This window comes from Polypterus senegalus, chromosome 13, assembly GCF_016835505.1.
Source record: "Polypterus senegalus isolate Bchr_013 chromosome 13, ASM1683550v1, whole genome shotgun sequence".
NCBI classification, from domain to species: Eukaryota; Metazoa; Chordata; class Cladistia; order Polypteriformes; family Polypteridae; genus Polypterus; species Polypterus senegalus.
This window is the reverse complement of record NC_053166.1, coordinates 10,335,706-10,355,570: the sequence shown is the minus strand read 5'-3', so window position 1 is coordinate 10,355,570 and position 19,865 is coordinate 10,335,706. Positions and strand designations below refer to the sequence as shown.

The 19,865-nt window shown below is 44.5% G+C and overlaps 1 protein-coding gene across 1 annotated transcript in view; it reads right to left on the bottom strand.

The window, feature by feature from the left end:
* LOC120542905 (A disintegrin and metalloproteinase with thrombospondin motifs 2-like) overlaps positions 1–19,865 on the bottom strand; it is a 544,393-nt gene that overhangs the window by 243,459 nt on the left and 281,069 nt on the right. The window contains exon 3 of the mRNA XM_039775628.1: positions 5,302–5,464. Within this exon, the coding sequence (XP_039631562.1) occupies positions 5,302–5,464 (163 nt within the window). The remainder of the gene's footprint in view (positions 1–5,301; positions 5,465–19,865) is intronic.

Genomic DNA, 19,865 nt, shown 5'->3' with positions numbered 1-19,865 from the left:
ACAAATCCTGCTGGCTCTCTCTACTGCTATGGACTGATATGGTGATGTGTGAGGAACGAAAGGATGGCAGCCACATCGTCTGATGGAAATGAAAATGATGAACCGACAGAGGGCTGAATTTAAAGACACCCCGAAAATCAAAGGGAAAAAATGACGGGGCAGGCGGGCAGGCAGGTGAGTCCATTTCGCTGAAATGTCATTGCAGGAAAATTTAGAGCTCTTGTAAATTAACAAACAATGAAGACTCACTAATGTGCTTGTCTTGCAGTCTCTTATATGTACTGTATATATAATTATATATTTGTAGTTGGAGATCCACAAAGGGAGAGAATCAATCACGTATCATAGAGTAGTTTTAATTCCTGAGCTTTCATATATATATGAATATATATACTATTATTAATAATAATATTAAAATATATACATGCAGGTCTGCGGTGGGCTGGCGCTCTGCCCAGGGTTTGTTTCCTGCCTTGCGCCCTGTGTTGGCAAAATTGGCTCCAGCAAACCCCCGTGACCATGTGGTTGGGATATAGCGGGTTGAATAATAGATGGATGGAAGGATATATACAGGTCGTCCCCAATTTACGGACTTACAAACTGGGCCACAGCTGCGACGTATGCGCCTCAGTAGCTCCATCATCTTCAGCCTGGACGGAGGCTGATTTTGGCTTTCGCGTGTAGTGTCGCAACTCCCGTGGCAAGCGGTGAGCCGTGGTCCATAGTCACCAGGGCCACATCTATCGCTCTTGTGCAAGACGGAGGCTTGATGGGGCAGTTCGATGCCCGCCCACCACGCCGCCGTAGCTAGTGCTCCTGACTGGATGCAGGCAGGATGGAGCGGAGGGGGGCGTTTCTCTGCCCACCCACCAGACATGGCTGCCCCATTCGTTTCTCGGTGGACGGCTGGTGATGTTGCAAGCGGTGACCCGGTTGTGGCTGAACGGAGGCGATTGAGGGTGAACGGGCCGGCGGGGAGCAGCATTGTAGTGTGCTTCCTATTGAATAGGGGCGATTCACTACCTGCCTTTTGGCCACACCGTGTTCGTTCTCGGTGGGCGGACGCTGCAGGCAGCATACTGTAGTTGAGGTGACTGTGTGGTGGGCAGGTGATGAACCCCCCCAACCCCCGCTGCCCCCATTCATTCTCAATAGCAAGCCTACTTGTACCGTTACGCAGATAGCAGGAAGTTGTCTCTGGTCAGTACATCAGACGTGTTGTTGATGGGTGCCTTCCTGCTGTGATAGCGTGTATGGAGCTGTGCAGAAGAGCTCATCTTAACCTTTTGTCTTCACCCTTCAACAGTGTCTCTGAAACACAAATCTGATGCAAGTGCTGGTGATACAGTAAAGAAGAGAAAAACCATCACCATTGAAAATAAAGTTAGAAATAAAAAGGTCAGAGAGGTGAAACTGCATCATTCATTGGCAGAGCACTTGGTTACAGTCGGTCAACAATAGCATTTATTAAAATAATGTACCTGTTCCGACTTACATACAAATTCAACTTAAGTACAAACCTACTGTCCCTATCTCGTATGTAATCCGGGGGCGGCCTTATATATATATATATATATATATATATATATATATATATATATTGTGATAGACGCCTGGAGGAAGAACAGGCTGGAAGAGCAGCACTTCTCTTCCCTGGGTGCCTGGACAGTCTAAGAGCCCGGGAGGACAGCACTTCCACCACACCAGGAAGTGCTGCTGGGCCAGGGATGGCGTACACCCCGGGCTGCCTCCGGGTGCAAGGGCAGCACTTACGCCACACTGGGGAGTGCTGCCGGACGTTTGTCATCGTCCACCTGGAGCACATCCAGGGCAGGATAAAAGGGGCCGCCTCACTCCATTTGAAGAGCCAGAGTCGGGTGGAAGAGGACGGAGCTTAAAACACAGGAGTGGAGTCGGCCAAGGACCAAGGACTGAGTAAACTGTAAATAGTTATTGTAAACAGTAGTGTACTAAGGTCTGAATTGTGTCTGTCTGTGGCCAGGCTATCTTTTACAACATATATATATATATATATAGTGACAGGCAGCCGGGTCCCATGCCCGGCCGGGACGCCTCTTCTGTATATGTTCCGGGGGAGCAGCTATGGACATCTCACTACCTCTCCCAGGATGCTTGGTGGCAGCCTCCCTGGCTGACGATGGAGCCTCAGTTTCCCGCAGGGTTTCATGTGAGATGGAGTTCTCCACAACCCTGTGGGGAGCTGGGGTGGCCGCCAGGGGGTGCTGCATGGAGCCAGGAACCCACCTGAACATCTCTGCAGCCCCACCCGGAGGTGCAATTAGCCACAGGTGATCAAGCACCTGGAGAACTTCCAGGTGGGCTATAGAAAGGGCCAGCATCCACCACTCAGGAGCCAGAATTGGGAGGAAGAGGACGGGGTTGCCTGGGAGGAGTGGTGGTGCCAAGAGGGGACTGGGTGGTCTCGTGGTCTGGAACCCCTACAGATTTAATTTTTTTCTCCAGTTTTTTTTTTGTTTTTTCTGTCCACCCTGGCCATCGGACCTTACTTATTCTATGTTAATTAATGTTGACTTATGTTTATTTTTTATTGTGTCTTTTATTTTTCTATTCTTCATTTTGTAAAGCACTTTGAGCTACATTTTTTTGTATGAATATGTGCTATATAAATAAATGTTGATTGATTAATTGAAGGTGGAGAGAAAAGAGTGTTTGTTTGTGCTGTACTAAGTGCTTATGGGACTGTGTTGTGGCTGGAGGGATTACGGGGAAGACGTGCCCTCCCGCTGAAGAAAAATAAAAAGACGCTTTCTTTTACACGTGCCTCTGCGTAAGTCTGTGCCGGGTCGGGTGCTATATAGCGCATTTCACTATATATATATATATATATACACACATCTGCCATGGGCTGGCGCCCTGCCCGGGGTTTGTTTCTTGCCTTGTGCCCTGTGTTGGCTGGGTTTGGCACCAGCAGACCCCCCGTGACCCTGTAGTTAGGATATAGCGAGTTGGATATAAACACATATGGCCAATGTACAGTAGTTTTACAGTTGTAGATTTACAGACTTTATTCTCGTATTATAATTTATCTGTTTATTTATTACTGTTGTGGGACACAGACAGGCAGACATCGTAGGTACAAAACCCAACACATGTTAATTCACACAGTCCATATTTACAAGCGCCCACAACCCACTTTCACCCCAAAGTCCAGGCCTTTACAAAGCCTCTCTCTTTCTCTCTCTTCAGGTCCGCCGCCACTCCTCTCCTCCGAGCTCTGGCCTTCTCCTCTCACCGACTCCAGCCATCAAATGGAGGGAGGCGGCCCCTTTTATAATCACCCGGATGTGCCCCAGGATGTCTCCCGATGACACCAGTACCGGCTGCGCACCCAGAAGCACTCTGGGTGTCCCTGGTCTTCAAGCACTTCTGGGTGTGGTGGAAGTGCTGAGGGCCAGGGCTCCATAGGCATTGGGGCACCCCACTGGCGGTGACCACGGGCCCCTATAGGGTTGAGCTTCTAAGCTCCTCTCCCGTGGTCCCCAAAGCCACCAGGGCAGTCGCCCCCTCGTGGTCTGGAGAAGGCATAAGCCCTCCTCCGGCCCTCCTGGGTGTCCCAGCTGGGTACCACCCCAATCCACTCGCCACAGTGTATTATTTGTCTTGTTCTTATTATTATTAAAATGTGCTCGAGTGTAGCAATCCCAACTTGCATGTCATTTTCCATACAAACAACCGTAAAGCTCCTTTTGCCCACCCCTGTATCTGTATATTAAAAATACAATTTTATATATCAGGTCAGGTCAGGTTGGGGAGCAGGCACAGAGTAGAGTGCATTACTGCACCCACCACACAATAAAACACCTCGGCATCCCAGTTGGCAAACCCCCAGGCAGACACGCAGTCCAGTCTCTCCCTCTGGAAACGACCCACTATCTGCCGCAGCCAGGGGTTACGTGGGTGTCCCCTTGGCCTGGTCAAGCCACTCGGGTCCTCGAAAATGAGGATTGCCCTCAGGTAATCGTGCCACATGGCTGTATTGCCGTCACAATGCTGGTCATGGGCATCATTCGGGACTCCGTGACCAACAGCATTATCAGACAGCGCCACCTCCTGGATTGGTGGAGAATTACCATCACCTGGGCCCTTTAACTGTCTTCCAATGACGACTTTGTTCATTTCAAACTGAAACAGGTTTGTGTTGGGGAGCAGGCACTGACAGAGTAGAGTGTATTACTGCACCCACCACACGATGAAACAGCTCAAGATCCTGGTTGGTAACCCTTCAGGCCGACGCTTCAGAAATGACCCTCTATCTGCCGTAGTCAGGTGTCATGTGGGTGTCACCATGGTCTGGTTCAGCCACTCAGGACCTCAGTAATGAGGATCACCCTCGGGTATTGGCGCCACATGGCTGTAGTGCTGTTACTGACCTCACAATGCCGGTCATGTGCCTCATTTGGGACTCCATGAGCAACACAAAGCCAAACCAGCAGTACAATATATTTATATATATTTATATGTATGTCTCAAATCAAGTCAAATTGAATTACAAAAGCACATCTATAAACAACAGAAATTGTACCAAAGTGCCACCCAAAAGTACATTCAAGACTGAAATAAAGCAAACAATTATGTCAAACAGGTAACTCATGACTTTTTCATTTCCATCTTCCCCATCTTGCCGACCTCACCCACAGGTTCTTTAAGCAAGTCTTCAAAACCTCAATAGAAGGAGAAGATCTGATGTGGCGGGGCGGCAGCTCATTTCAAAGCCGAGGAGCTACAAGTGAAAAGCCCCGTCACTCCAGAACTTCAGCCGTCATCTTGGAATTGCAAGGAGGAGTTGAGCAGATGACCTCCAAGCCCTCGTTCCCAAGATGGGATGAAGGAGATCACAGATGTATTTTTGGGGTGAACCCATACAAATCCTTAAAACCAAACAATAAACTTTTAAAATCAATCCAAAATCTCACCGGTAGCGAGTGGAGAGACGCCAGTGCAGGTGACATGTGCTCTCTTTTTTTTTTTCTAACTGCTGCACTTTGAAACAATTGAAGGCGCAAATGAGCAGATCCGGACAATCCGACAAATAGGGAATTGCAGTAATCTCATTTTTCTCCAAATTGAATAAGAAATTGAAGAAACTTTAAAGTGGGCAACAATGTGATCTCTACGAGAAACCGAAACATCCTCACTTGCATATACAGCGGAAAGTTCAGCCTTTAATTCTACTGACTTCATTAACCAAACAAATCGCAGCACAGACAACAAATGTTTTAAAAATCAAAATGGCGGATTGGCATCCATGCAGTCACCGACCTTTGGATTGAAAATCCTCTGTATTGTTGGCTGGAATCTCCTTAATTGCAGACTTTCGGTACACGATGTGGGGTCGGCCTCCAGCCTCCTCCTCGATGAGCTGGATGTTCTTCTCCAGGGGCTCAATAAAATATTCTTCCTGCTCCGTTCGAATGATGCCAGCCTGAAATTCAAACAAACATGAGACTTGAGTTACGAGGTACCAAAAAAAAAAAACAAAAGCAAGAGCTGCGCACCGCGTGTAATGCTAACTCACTTCTGTTCATCCATAAGGGATAAGGTCTCAGCTCAATTCTGGAACGGTAATGCCATAAAAGTCTTGGTGAGAGACGAACAAGCAATTATCACATGAAAATGGGAATGCAAATTGCAAACAATTTCTCTGAAACTTCAGTACATCACATCTGAATCCAGAAATAAATAATGAATAATATAAAAAAATACTTTGACAGGAACAGGCCAGTCAAGCTCATCCATCCTATTCACCCCGATTGTCCAAAGTAACATCACATCGAGATTTGAAGGGTCTTAAGGTCTATTAGACAGACAGAAAGATAGGAAAGGCACTATATGATAGATAGATAGATAGATAGATAGATAGATAGATAGATAGATAGATAGATAGATAGATAGATAGATAGATAGATAGATAGATAGATATGAAAGGCACTATATAAAGATAGATAGATAGATAGATAGATAGATAGATAGATAGATAGATAGATAGATAGATAGATAGATAGATATGAAAGGCACTATATAAAGATAGATAGATAGATAGATAGATAGATAGATAGATAGATAGATAGATAGATAGATAGATAGAAAGATAGATATAGAAAGATAGATAGATAGATAGATAGATAGATAGATAGATAGATAGATAGATAGATAGATAGATAGATAGATAGATAGATAGATAGATAGATAGATAGATAGATAGATAGATAGATAGATAAGGCACTATATAATAGATAGATAGATAGATAGATAGATAGATAGATAGATAGATATATAATAGGCACTATATGATTGATAGATAGATAGATAGATGGATAGATAGATAGATGTTGAAAGACTCAATATAAAGATAGATAGATAGATGGAAATGGCGTCACGGGCCCTTGACATTCAGAGCCTCTGGTCTGAAGATCTCACCAACTATAGAAGAACCCAGTAAGTCAGATCTTTCAAGTTTTCATTAAATTGAGAAAATGATGCTCCCCTATAATTATCGATCTCTAGATTTCATTTTTCCTGAGCTTTCCATACACCATATTGTTTTTTTTTTCACAAACCAACAATACCTGCCATTTAAATCTCGCAGTCGCAGCATTTATATCACGTCATCTGAAGTTCTCATTGGTCAGTGGAGTTGCTAGCTTTTTGTCTTTCAGTATGTAAAAAATATGAGCTTCTTCCATTGTGCTATACTGTAATGAAGACATAGTTGGCCATCACCGCTACCTTGTAACATCAGGAAAGACCCAGTAACTCCAAAAACTAAAAGAAAAAACCCTCAATTTTGAAAAATAAAATGGCAGTTCATGTGAGAGATGAAGGAGATCAAGATATGAATAATGGCGCCCCCTCTTGACTCGGGGTGGAACTACAGTCGAACGTCTTCAATTCACACGAACGCGACGACAGTTAAAGACATGGGTGTGAAGGCTGTGAATCCTTAAACGTCCAAAGATCGAAACAAGCACAGACAGTTCCATGAAGGTGCTTTAAATAACTTTATTGATAAAAATAGCCTTCCTAGAAAATAACCCATTGGGCAAAGTGCAGGAGAATGTGTGGGTTTGGATTATTTATTTATTTATTTTCCGAATGAGTGTATCAGGCAAGGTGACAGAGGAGTGCAGAATGGAATTCCTTAAGTCAGCAGAGCGGGAGAGAAGTCCCCCCCGATGGAATCCCACTAAATAGGCTTATAGATCAGCGACAGTGGAGAAGCTTCATGTCTGCCTCGATGAGTCACCTTGGGGATTCTCTCAACATCCGTTTCTCTCTCTCTCTCTCTCTCTCTCTCTCGCTCCTTGGCAAGCGCAGAAAGAAAATAAGACGGCACTTTATGGAGGCTGAGTCATTCATTCTGAATAGAGACGAAGGGCTTCTCCGGTCGGCATGCAAGCCCTGCACTGACTCACCAGCAGAGATTACCTGACTCTTGATGGAATTTCTTCTGTCCCTTTTTTTTTTTTTTTTACGGGCGAAGGCTGCATACAGAACAGGCCGCTTTGTGAACTACCGGCTTAAGTGACCCTGCAGCTAGCCATGTGTGAGCCACGTGACTCGGCCCAATAGCCAGGACGAGAGAAGGTGACGCGCTTAGTGACGCGGTGATTGCTGTGTGTCACAAAGTGGCAGTTTTTAGGCGACTAGATTACTGTAACGCACTCCTCTCGGGATCGCCCAACAAAGACATCAGTCGTCTGCAAGAATGTGCAGAATGCAGCTGTCAGAATCTTAACTAGGAAAAGAAAATCCGAGCACATCACACCAATCCTAGCGTCACTACACTGGTTACCTGTGCTATTCAGAAATGACTTTAAAATCATGCTGATGGTTTACAAAGCTTTAAATAATCTGCTCCATCCTATATCTCAGAATGTCTGTCACCTTACACTCCAAATCGCTGCTACTTCGGTCTCAGGTTTCAAATCCCAACTTCAGTTTAGTACACCCTGACTAGAGCTGCTGATTAACTGTGCAGACTGCATCGCTTTTGTTAGTCAGTAGCACTGAAAGATAAGGAATATGAGAGTTTGAATTTGTTAGTAACCCTCACCTGGTCCTCAGACAGCCGTACCGTTTACCTGACCACAGTCCAGAGAAGTGGCCATCGTTGAGGTGGCTGGCATCTCTTATTATTTTCTTTGCCCTGGTCTTGGACATTAGGCGTGCACAGCCATTGATGCGTCGAGCTGACCGTACCGCTCTCTCTGCAGAGCCTTGTGGTCCCCTTGCGTGCTCATCCCAAACCAAGCAGTGATGCTTTCTGTCAGGAAACGTTCAGGTGAGGTCAGGTTGGGGAGCAGCCATTGGTAGAGCCTGTTGTCGCACCTGCCACACGACGAAAACCCAGTTGGCAACCCACCCCCAGGCAGACACAGCTTATGAGCGAATCGCAGACTCGAGGACATCAGTGGAAATGAAGGGGAAGTGCATTTAAGACTTAAGTCCTACAAAGAGTTGTGGGCCTCTGGGACAAACCACCGAAATGTGGCGTTGAACCAGAAGTCTTTAAGACGGACCTGAATGAGCCATAGGGGCAGCTAAACAAACCCACTTCATGGACTGAATGGTCTCCTCTGGTCTGTCAAATTTCTGCTACTATAAGAGATGCCCCTTCGGTCTCAGCTTTCAAATCCCTGCTGAAGACTCGCGATTTCAGTTCAGCACACCCTGACTAGAGCTGCTGATTAACTGTACAGACTGTTATTGGCACTAAAACAGAAGTAACATGATAGTTTGAATTTGTTACTAACCCTCACCTGCTCTGTTACTCTTCTCGGTACTAAAATGTGGCACTTGGTTGTCCACCTGCCAAGTTGTTTTGCCAGCCTAAGGTAAAGTCATCCCTGATGGAGGATTGCAGGAATCGTTGTGTAGAGGGATCCGTTCATCTGATTGGCTGGCCCAGAGCTGTTTCAGCTGTGGAATGGCCAATGGGGGTGGCAGCTTGGCTGAGATCTCCAGGACTCTAAACAAATCCAAATCACATTATGGGATATCATCTACTTTTAAATTCTACTCCGTACTTCTAAAATTTTTATTTTTATACTGTATTGAGGATTTGTTCTGTTCTGTGTATTGTATTGTGTTGTATTGACCCCCTTCTTTTTGACACCCACTGCACGCCCAACCTACCTGGAAAGGGGTCTCTCTCTCTGAACTGCCTTTCTTCCATTTTTTTGGGAGTTTTTTCTTGTCTTCTTAGAGAGTCAAGGCCGGGGGTCTGTCAAGAGGCAGGGCCCGTTAAAGCCCACTGCGCCACTCCTTGCGTGATTTTGGGTGACACAAAAAATAAATTGTATTGTAACCTTAGGTCGTCAAATGAGTGTCTGCTTAGAATTCCAACAGCCAAACTTAAAAGAAATGGTGAGGCAGCATCCTACTGTGATGCTTCACGGGGTTCCCCCCACCCAATCATCAATCATGTCATCTAGGATCGTCGATTGTGTGTAGGACCCCCCTGGTGTGAAAGAATAAATCTGTCTTGAATGCGGACTTGCGTTTTTTCCACACTCATTTTCACACTTGGATCCTGGCAACGTTTTATGGCCTCACATCGATTTCCGACTTTCCGTCTCGCGAATACCCTGTCCACTCTTCCCAAAAAATGTCCAACACACCGCAGAGTCGGCGGCCAAAGAGTAACTGGAAAGGACTAAACCCGGTAAGATGCTGCACCCCATGAGGTTGGGTTCTCATTGGGCGACTCGTCGAATCATCGGTTTTTATAAAAATGTTTCATTCAGGCCATTCGTTTGTGGATGATAAACCGTGGAGTGTAACTGCTCAATGGCAAAACTTTCACACAATTGCTTCACGACGCGAGAGACAAACGGCCTGCCCTGAGCAGTCAAACTCTCACGAGGGATGCCAATGCGCATGAAGACTTCTGAGGGCACTTTTACCTTAGTCCGGGCATCTGCCCGTCACAGAACTGATGCGCTTCAGAGTCGGGATACAAAATTTGTAATATTGGTTTATAGAGTTACTAGCTGAAATACCCAGGAGGAAAATAACGATTTTTTTTTTAGTTGTTTGAGAAAAATATCTCTCTATTATAAAAGGAAATCTTGAGCCATCACAAAAGTGTTGTATTGCACCCTGCTTCTATCTATTACCGCATTATTTTTAAATTACTTTTCCTTTAATCAATCCATTATATAGCACCTTTCATATCTACCTACCTATCTAACTATCTATCTTATAGTGCGTTTCACATCTATCTATATATCTATCTTACTGTATAGTGCCTTTCATATCTATCTATCTATTTATCTTACTGTATAGTGCCTTTCATATCTATCTATCTACTGTAGATTATAAAAGAAAATCTTGAGACAAGAAGAGACTATTGCCAAGAGATTTTTTTCAAGCCCCGCCCTCCTCTCCACCATTTCCGGTTCACGGCCCACGCCCGCGGTCCTCTCACCTCTCATTGGGGTTAATACTTTTGTCAGACTCAATTCCTGCGCTCTCAGCTCTTATAATTTTTTTACATTTTCCTCACTTTAAGTTCCCAATAAAAGAAGACGTATTATGTCCAAACCTTATTGAAGAATTTCATCCCGAAGGGTTATCAACAGAAAAGATGAGTACGCGGGCAATCCTAGCAGTGAGAAATGATGAAGTCAAACGAATTAACGTGAAAATCGTCGATGGGTTACACGTCAAATTGGTTAAATGCGTATCAATAGACTCTGCAGAAACAGTTGGTGATGATGGTGCGGAAGATGAAAACATCAACTTACAATATCATGAAGAATATCTACAACCGTTAACACCATCTGGTCTTCCATCGGCCGAAATTACTGTAGAAAGAAGGACGTATCGTAATGTTACTGCGTCATTTCTGTCTGAGTGATGGGCTGTGACGAGAGGACGAGATTAGTTGGATTCAACATTGGTCAAACAATTCTGACATGTCAAATATTAACAGGTGACAAGAAAGGTAATAGAGTACATCTAACATAAGACAACAAAGGAGATCTCGATATGCTAGTCATATTAAAACGTTTACAGTTTCTCGTTAGAAGAGCTTTTGTTGTGACAATTAACAAATCACAGGGACAAACATTCGAAAAAGTCGGTTTATTTATTAGAAACAAAAAAATGATATTCACTCACAGTTATATGTTGTGTTGTCACGATGAAAGTCCAAACACGGAATAAAAGTTCAATGCGATGGATGAAAATGTAATTCAAGAAAAAGTTTTACAGCAAAAGTGTAAGTTTAAAAAGTATTTGTGTGTTCATTTCAAAGCCAAACAGAACGAAAACGTATAATGCAACGAATACCTCTAAGGCAACATGAAACACAATTTACTTTCAATTTATTACGTTTTACTATTTTTTAATATAGTTAATTGCTTGCTGTAATGTAAAATAGTCGCAGTCATATGAAAAAGTTTTTTTGAACCCCTCTTAATTCTTTGGATTTTTGTTCCTCATTGGCTGAGCTTTCAAAGTAGCAACTTCCTTTTAATATGTGACATGCCTTATGGAGACAGTAGGATTTCAGCAGTGACATTAAGTTTACTGGATTAACAGAAAATATGCATCATAACAAAATTAGACAGGTGCATAAATGTGGGCACCCAACAGAGATATGACATCAATACTTAGCTGAGCCTACTTTTGGCTTCTAGACGCTGTCCTCCTATAGCCTCTGATGAGTGTCTGGAGTCTGCATGGAGGTATTTCTGACCATTCTTCATACCAAGTCTCTCCAGTTCAGTTCAATTTGATGGACAGCCTGCTTCAAATCATCCCATAGACTGTTGATGATCTTCAAGTCAGAGGACTGTGATGGCCATTCCAGAACATTGTACTTCTCCCTCTGCATGAATGCCTTTGTGGATTTTGAACTTTGTTTTTTGCGTCATTGTCTTGTTGGAGTATCCAACCCCTACTTAAGTAACTTCAACTTTGTGACTGATGCTTGAACATTATCCTGAAGAATTTGTTGATATTGGGTTGAATTCATGCGACCCTCGACTTTAACAAGGGCCCCAGTCCCTGAACTGGCCACACAGCCCCACAGCATGATGGACTCTCCACCAAATTTGACAGCAGGTAGCAGGTGTGTTTCTTGGACTGCGGTGTTCTTCTTCCGCCATGCAAAGCGCTTTTTGTTCTGACCAAATAACTTCATTTGTGTCTCATCAGTCCAAAGCATTTTGTTCCAGAATGACTCTGACTTGTCTAAATGAGCATTTGATACAACAAGCGACTCTGTTTGTGGCGCGAGTGCAGAAAGGGCTTCTTTCTCATCACCCTGCCATACAGATGTGCTGAATTGTAGAACGATGTACAGATACACCATCTGCAGCGAGATGTTCTTGCAGGTCTTTGGAGGTGATCTGTGGTTGTCTGTCACCATTCTCACAATCCTGCTCATATGTCGCTCCTGTATTTTTCTTGGCCTGCCAGACCTGCTGAGTTGGTTTAACAGCAACTGTGCCTGTGGCCTTCCATTTCCTGATTCCAATCCTTACAGTTGAAACTGACAGTTTAAACCTCTGAGATGGCTTTTTGTAGCCTTCCCCTAAACCATGAGACTCAGCCATCTTTGTTTTCAGATCTATGGAGAGTTGCTTTGAGGATCCCATGCTGTCTGTCACTCTTCAGAGGAGAGTCAAAGGGAAGGAAGCACAACTTGCAATTGACCACCTTAAATACCTTTGACCACTCATGATTGGACACTCCTGTCTATGAAGGTCAAGGGTTAACAAGCTCATCGAACCAAGTAATCAGCACTGAGCAGTGACAGGCATTCAAATCAGCACAATGACAAGGGGACCCATTTGTGCACAGCCAGTTTTTTACATTTGATTTAATTTCATACGACTAAATACGGCTTCACTAAAAATCTTTGTTCGTATAACAGATACTCAGATGTTCCTAGGAAATGAAAGACATACCACTGTTATCTTTTGTGTTGAAAGTCGAGTCAATTATTATGCAGGCTGAGAGGGGGTCCCTGACTTTTTCATAGGACTGTATTTCTATTATGCATAAGAAACAATTCCCACGAAAATAACAATCTGTTTAAATTGTACATTCGCTTCACCCTACACGGGCGGCAGAGCTGAGAGAGCAGGAACTGTGTCTGTCAAAAGCATTCACACCAATGAGAGGTGAGAGGACCGCGGGCGAGGTTGAATACGGTTGAGAGGAGGGCGAGACTTGGAAACATCTCTTGAAATAGTCTCGTCTCGTCGCAGGATTTTTTTTACATAATAGGGAGATATAACTGTGAACCTAAAGTTTGGGGTCAGCGGGGAAAGAAAAGCACTTTCCATTCTAATACTGTGAATGCTGGGCGGGTATTGCCACCCTAACTTCGACGCAGACAGGCAGATCACAGGTTCAGCACACGACACGCATCTTTCCTTTTTCTCCTCAGACCCACACAGTACAGCAAAGCACTAAAGCCCAGTACCTTCGTTGCCACCATGCAGGCTTTGTCCTCTTCCTCCCGACTCTGGCCATTGGATGCTGGCGACTGGCCCCTTTTTTATAGGGCACCCAGAAGGAGTCCAGGTGCCCAATAAGCTTCTTCTGGCAGCACTTATGTGTGCCCTATAAAAAGGGGCCAGTCGCCATCATCCAACGGGTGTGGCGGAAGTGCTGCCAAACAGGACCCTGCAAATGCCCTGCTGCTGCCATGCTCATGACCCGTGGCCCCGCTGCAAGCCAAGGGGGCTGCCCTCTGTCAGATAAACAGCCTTGAAAATACTCCAAGGTCCCAGTCCTTCCATGGTCAGGGCATCTGCCACAATACATACGGCAGGCTTGCTGGGCTGAATGGCCTGTTCTCATCAAACTTGTTCTAATATGCGAATGGCTACCAGTCAGTTGCAATCACCCCCCTTTTACGAGACGACACTGGACTCACATCAGTCGGCCTGCCGCACAAACAGATCGATGAAGGACTTGATCTTCAAAGCCGTCCATGCAGCACTAACCCACCTTGACAATGCCGCTTATTGACTCTTGAATGTACAACGGTAATGAAGCTCAGGGTCCTGGAAAATGAGCCCCCACCTCGTTTAACTGGGCAAGGACGTTGTGAATGGCCAACCTCGGGCACACTGCAGGTTCTCCCTGTTAACACACAATCGTGATGCCAAGCATAACGGAGAACAAGCGGCCTCCATCTACAGACATGCTGAACATGCCGGATTAGCCATTTAAGACTGCAAAGAGTTCAAAGGACAGCATCCTCATTACACTCGACGACAAAGGCTTTGATCCCCGCACACCTTTTGACGTCTCCTATGCATTTTGGGCCGCTGATCGCAAAAATCTCCTTTAACGTCTCCAACCACGTGACATTTTATTTGCAAATCACCTGTTATTGTGATTTTCTCCCATCTTCTAAGTACAAGGGAGAATGAAAAAGTAAAGGTGACCTACCCGTGGGCACCACGTTGGCGTAGCGGTAGCACTGCTGCCTCACAGTAAGGAGAACTGAGTTCGCTTCCTGGGTCCTCCCTGCGTGGAATTTGCATGTTCTCCCTGTGTCTGCGTGTGTTTCAGTTCCGGTAGAGGGTTCAAGTAGAATGCCCCCTATTGGTCAAACTTAAAACTGCATTAAAAATTGAAATAAATATGTAATATACGGGTGCTCCGGTTTCCTCCCACAGTCCAAAGACATGAAGGTTAGGCGTGCATTGGCGATCCTAAATTGTCCCTAGTGTGTGCTTGGTGTGTGTGTGGGTTTGCTGGCTGAGACTGGCTCCAGCAGACCCCCGTGACCCTGTGTTAGGATATAGCGGGCTGGATAATGGATGGTGTGATGGATGGCCGGAGGTTCAGTCTGGCCGGGACGTCCCAGATCGGGAAGAATTGAGAAGAGCAGCCTTTTCGGGACACTGCCTCACCCGGGATACTAGGTGGCAGCTCCCCTGGACAACAATGGCTCCCCGGATTCCCTCAGGGCATCCTGGGAAATGGAGTCTGTTTCTTCAGCTCTGTTGGGTGCCGTGGGTGCCGCCAGGGGGAGCTCACAAAGAACTCCTACTGTTACTACAACCCGGAAGCACTTCGGAGGCACGAGGACGGAAGCCTGCTGTACTTCCGGGCTATTTGAGAACTGAGGATGTGGTATTGACCCGGAAGAAGAGAAGGAGCACTTCCGGGTCATGGACTATTTAAAGCAAGGAGAGCCGGAGATGGGAAGTTGGGTGACTAAGCTGCTGGGAGTGGAGGATTGATTCTTGTATTGATTATTGGGATTATTATTGGAGAATTGTGCGAGTGTGGTGTGGAGTGTTTGTGCACTTTATTTGAAGAAATTATTAAACAGTTCTTCTGGGTACTTTTACAAGTGTGTCCTGGACGTCTGTGTGGTGGGTTTCACGGGACAACAGCGACCCCTAGTGTCCACAATGGCTGGAGTATTATGATTTCCTCCCATCTTCTAAGTACAAGGGAGAATGAAAACATACTTACTCATTAATACTCGTAATTGTGAGCAGTCCTATCACTTTTCCAGATCGTCTTCTCTGCAGGTCGATGCACTTCTTGTAACGTTCATTCCTTTGGAGGTGGACCCCCATTAGAAATGAATCGAAGCGTTTATTTTGTAATGTGGTCAACTGCTGTCCGATCAGGAGGCTGAATCAGGTCCTAGGATTGGTCTGACCGAACACTTGGGCGAGGTGTCCAATGCAAACTCGACTGTATGCGTGGACGCAGAGATTGGCTATTTTCCGGTAGAAAAGCTTCCCATAATGCACAGTGTTTCCAGGAGTTTGATCAGTGCCGTATCAGTGAGGCAACTGGAACCAATCGCGCCCTCATGTGCCAGAGTGATCAAACATCCCTAACCCTAACCTTCAATTTTTAAGTCTTATTTAAGTGTCTTATGAAAAAATATATGATTTTCTATTCATGGTGCAATTTTAAATTTTGGTCAATAAGTGTCAGTCTTTTTGAACCCCTTGTTGTTTTACATTATTTTTATTGCATTTTTATTTTTTTTATTTAAGGCCACTTTAGGACACATTTTATTGAATAATATTTAAATTTAAAAGCTTAATTATTGTTAGTTGCTAGGGATATATATTTAATAGAAATAAAAGTCTATAAGCAGGATTAGTGTACCAGCGCATGGCCAGTCTAGGCTGGCATCACCTACACTATCCCTAAACCCAAAGACCCTGAGTCACGCCTTTTTAAAAAAAAGACCTGCCAGTAGCCACAGACTTTAACTTGCTTCAACCCAAAGCCCAGGAGGTGGAGCCACCGTGATGTCACAGCTTCTGGGACCGCCTCCTGCCTTCATAAATACAGTTTGGCAGAAAGAGAAGAGCCAGCAGTGGAGCACTGAATTTGTGCACAGGTCACTAGGGGGCACTGCTGCTGTCCTTTGCCTTTACTGTCTCGGTCGATGCGCTTCTTGTAACGTTCTTTTCTTTGGAGAAGAAGCTTTTCAGCAAAGAGATGTTTCCCATAATGCACAGTGTTTCCAGTCGTTTGATTGGTCCTGTATCAGATCACATTTTTACTTTATGTGGACTGTTCCAGGGCTTTCAATGAGACCACTGTTTCTAAAGGGTCTTAGTCTTGTTGCGTTCACATCTACCTAAACAAACGGGATTTATCGGGGAAATCGCGCCAGCGTTCATAAACAAAGGCTTCAAATGAACCAGGGAGTGGAAATGCCTTTAAAGTCACAGGTGAGGTGCCACATGAGAGGTTGGGCATCACATTAAAAGAGGTGGCAGTTCAGGGTGTGGTGTGTAAATTGAGGCAGAACTGGTAAACATATGGGAGGCAGAGAGTGATGGTGTGAGGAACCGCAGCAGAATTGGGTGATGTTAAGAGAGGTGACCAGCAGGGGGCAGTGCTGGGGCCGCCACTGCTATTTTTAATAAATATAAATGATTTTGTTAGGAATATAAGTAACGAGCTGGTGAGGTCTGCAGATGATACCAAGATAGGTGGATTAGCAGATAATTTGGAATCCATTAATTCATTACAGAAGGACTTGGACAGCAGACAGGCTTGAGCAGATTTGTGGACGATGAAATTTAATGTTAGTAAATGTAAAGAATTACACATAGGAAGTTTAAATGTGAGGTTTGAATACACAATGGGCGGTCGGAAAATCGAGAGTCCACCTCATGAGAAGGATTTAGGAGTCGTAGTGGACTCTAAGCTATCAACTGCCAGACAGTGTTCAGAAGCCATTAAGAAGGCTAACAGGTTATATAGCGCCTTGATGTGTGCAGCACAAGTCACAGGAAGTTCTGCTCACCTTTATAACACACTGGTGAGGTCTCATCTGGTGTACTGGGTGCAGTTTTAGACTCCAGGCTACAAAAAGGACATAACAGCACAAGAAAAAGTCCAGAGAACAGCAACTAGGCTGATATCAGAACTCCAGGGGATACATTATGAGGAAAGATTAAAAGAGCTGAGCCTTCACAGGAGATGAAGAGGAGACCTGACTGAAGGGTTTAACATTATGAAGGGAATTAGTGCAGTGGATCGAGACGGTGACTTTAAAATGAGATCATCAAAAACACGGGGACACAGTTGGAAACTTGTGAAGGGGAAATTTCACACGAGAGAGAACCACAGACACCTGGAATAAGCAACCAAGTAGTGTGGTGGACAGGAGGACTTTAGTGGCCTTCAACACTCGACTTGATGTTATTTTAGAGGAATTAAGTGGACAGGACTGGCTCTGAATGGCTGGCCCTCGTCCAGACTGTTCTGATGTTCTCGTGTGTCTTGAGATACACAGAGATAGAGATATGAAAGGCGCTATATCATACAGAGACAGACAGAGATGTGAAAGGCGCTATATCAGAGACAGATAGACAGAGATAGGAAAGGCACTATATCATATCTCGTGTGTCTTGTAGTAGTCAGGTTGTCCTTATCTTTCTTTCTTGTGCAGAACTCTTTTTTCTTTCTTATGACGTCACAGCAGATAGACAGAGATGGAAAGGCACTATATCATATCTCGTGTGTCTTGTAGTAGTCGCTCTCATCTTGGGTGGCGCTCTCATCTTGGTGGACCCTTCAGTAGTTCATTAAGCAGTTGATATCATGCCTGTTGATTTTTTTTTGGATTCTGGATATTTTTGCTCAGTTAATGTTCAGCTCAGATAATTTGGGGCCACCTGCTCGGATTTAACACACCCTTTGGGTTTGCCACACGCGCCGCCCCATTCTAACACCCTAGGAATGGAGGATTCTTTCTGTGCTTGCGTGTAGACGTGTGCCACGCACGGCCGTATCCTCTCTAAATGTAGATGACTTCTGCAGTCTCCTAAGGAAAGTAATCTGAGACAGGAAATTAATAAAATCAGATTAGCCATTTTATATGAAAGCTTCTCCGACAGACTGGATAGCCCGGGGTCTCTTTATCTTCTGAAACGGGGGAAACAAACATCACCACTTGAAAGCACTGGAGAGACACAAAAGCCACCATGGAACCGTAACGCGGCTACTGTAGGCGATGGCCAGATGGACTCGTTACTAAACTGCTGGACTGTCACCGGTCCCCTTTGTCACCTCTCCTGCCACACTTCGTATTGTGAAGTGCATTAGGATGGTGCTATCGGATGAGGCACAGTCAGCTCAATAATACATAGGACTTCTAATGCCTTATTGCCATTGTGACACAATAAAATAAACGCGTAAACAGTGTGACAGGAAGGAGGAGACAGGCATTCAAGCCATCGGGGTCATCGGAAGATTTCAAAATATGTTTCGACAGCATGGTGGTGCAGTGGTTAATAAAATCATCTCACAAATCATACACACTAAGTTTGAAGCTCTACCTTTACGCGGATTCATCCTCCAGGACCTCCAACACTTCACTGTTCTGTGTCAGCCATGGCAGCTTGCGAGAGCGTTCTGATTTACTGTTGCTTTTATTGTTTTCAAGTGAAAATTTTTTTGTTTTTATAGTTGTACTAGCTGTCCCACCACTGCTCCGCTTGTGTAGTAATGAAACAGGAGAAATTTTTTAAAAATGCAATTCTGGATATGAATGGCGCTATATCATAGACTGAGATATGAATGGCGCTATATCATAGACTGAGATATGAAAGGCGCTATATTATAGATAGATAGATTGAGAAACGAAAGGCACTATATTATAGATAGATAGACCGAGATATGAAAGGCGCTATATCATAGATCGAGATATGAAAGGCACTATATCATAGATAGACCAAGATATCAAAGGCGCGATATCATAGATAGATAGACTGAGATATGAAAGGCGCTATATCATAGACCGAGATATGAAAGGCGCGATATCATAGATAGATAGACTGAGATATGAAAGGCGCTATATCATAGACCGAGGTATGAAAGGCGCTATATCATAGATAGACTGAGATATGAAAGGCGCTATATCAGAGTTTAGTGTGGCGATCGCTGCTTGCCACTGCTGTCAGCCCCAGAAGTTCAAAGCGATTAACAACTGGCACAGTTTTAAGATTACATTTACGATGGTCTACTTTAATGATAAAGTAAACTACAACTTTAAAGAGAACATTTCGAGATTTTAGCCGAAATTTCCAATTTAATCACAAAATAGACCTTTTCACTGTTTTCCTTATTTTTTTTCAAATACGGCGTGTCTCAAATATGCCGCTGGACATGCTGATGATGTTGTGAAGGTGCAAAAAAAACCAGACAGCACAGAAATTGGTATGTGAGACCTTTAAAATGAATCGTGTCATTACAATGGGGAATATGCGACGCTTGAATATTAAAGCACCACGAATGCATCTGTATGTCGCCATTTTGCTTCACCACATCCCACCATTCGTCAAACATTGAAGCACACA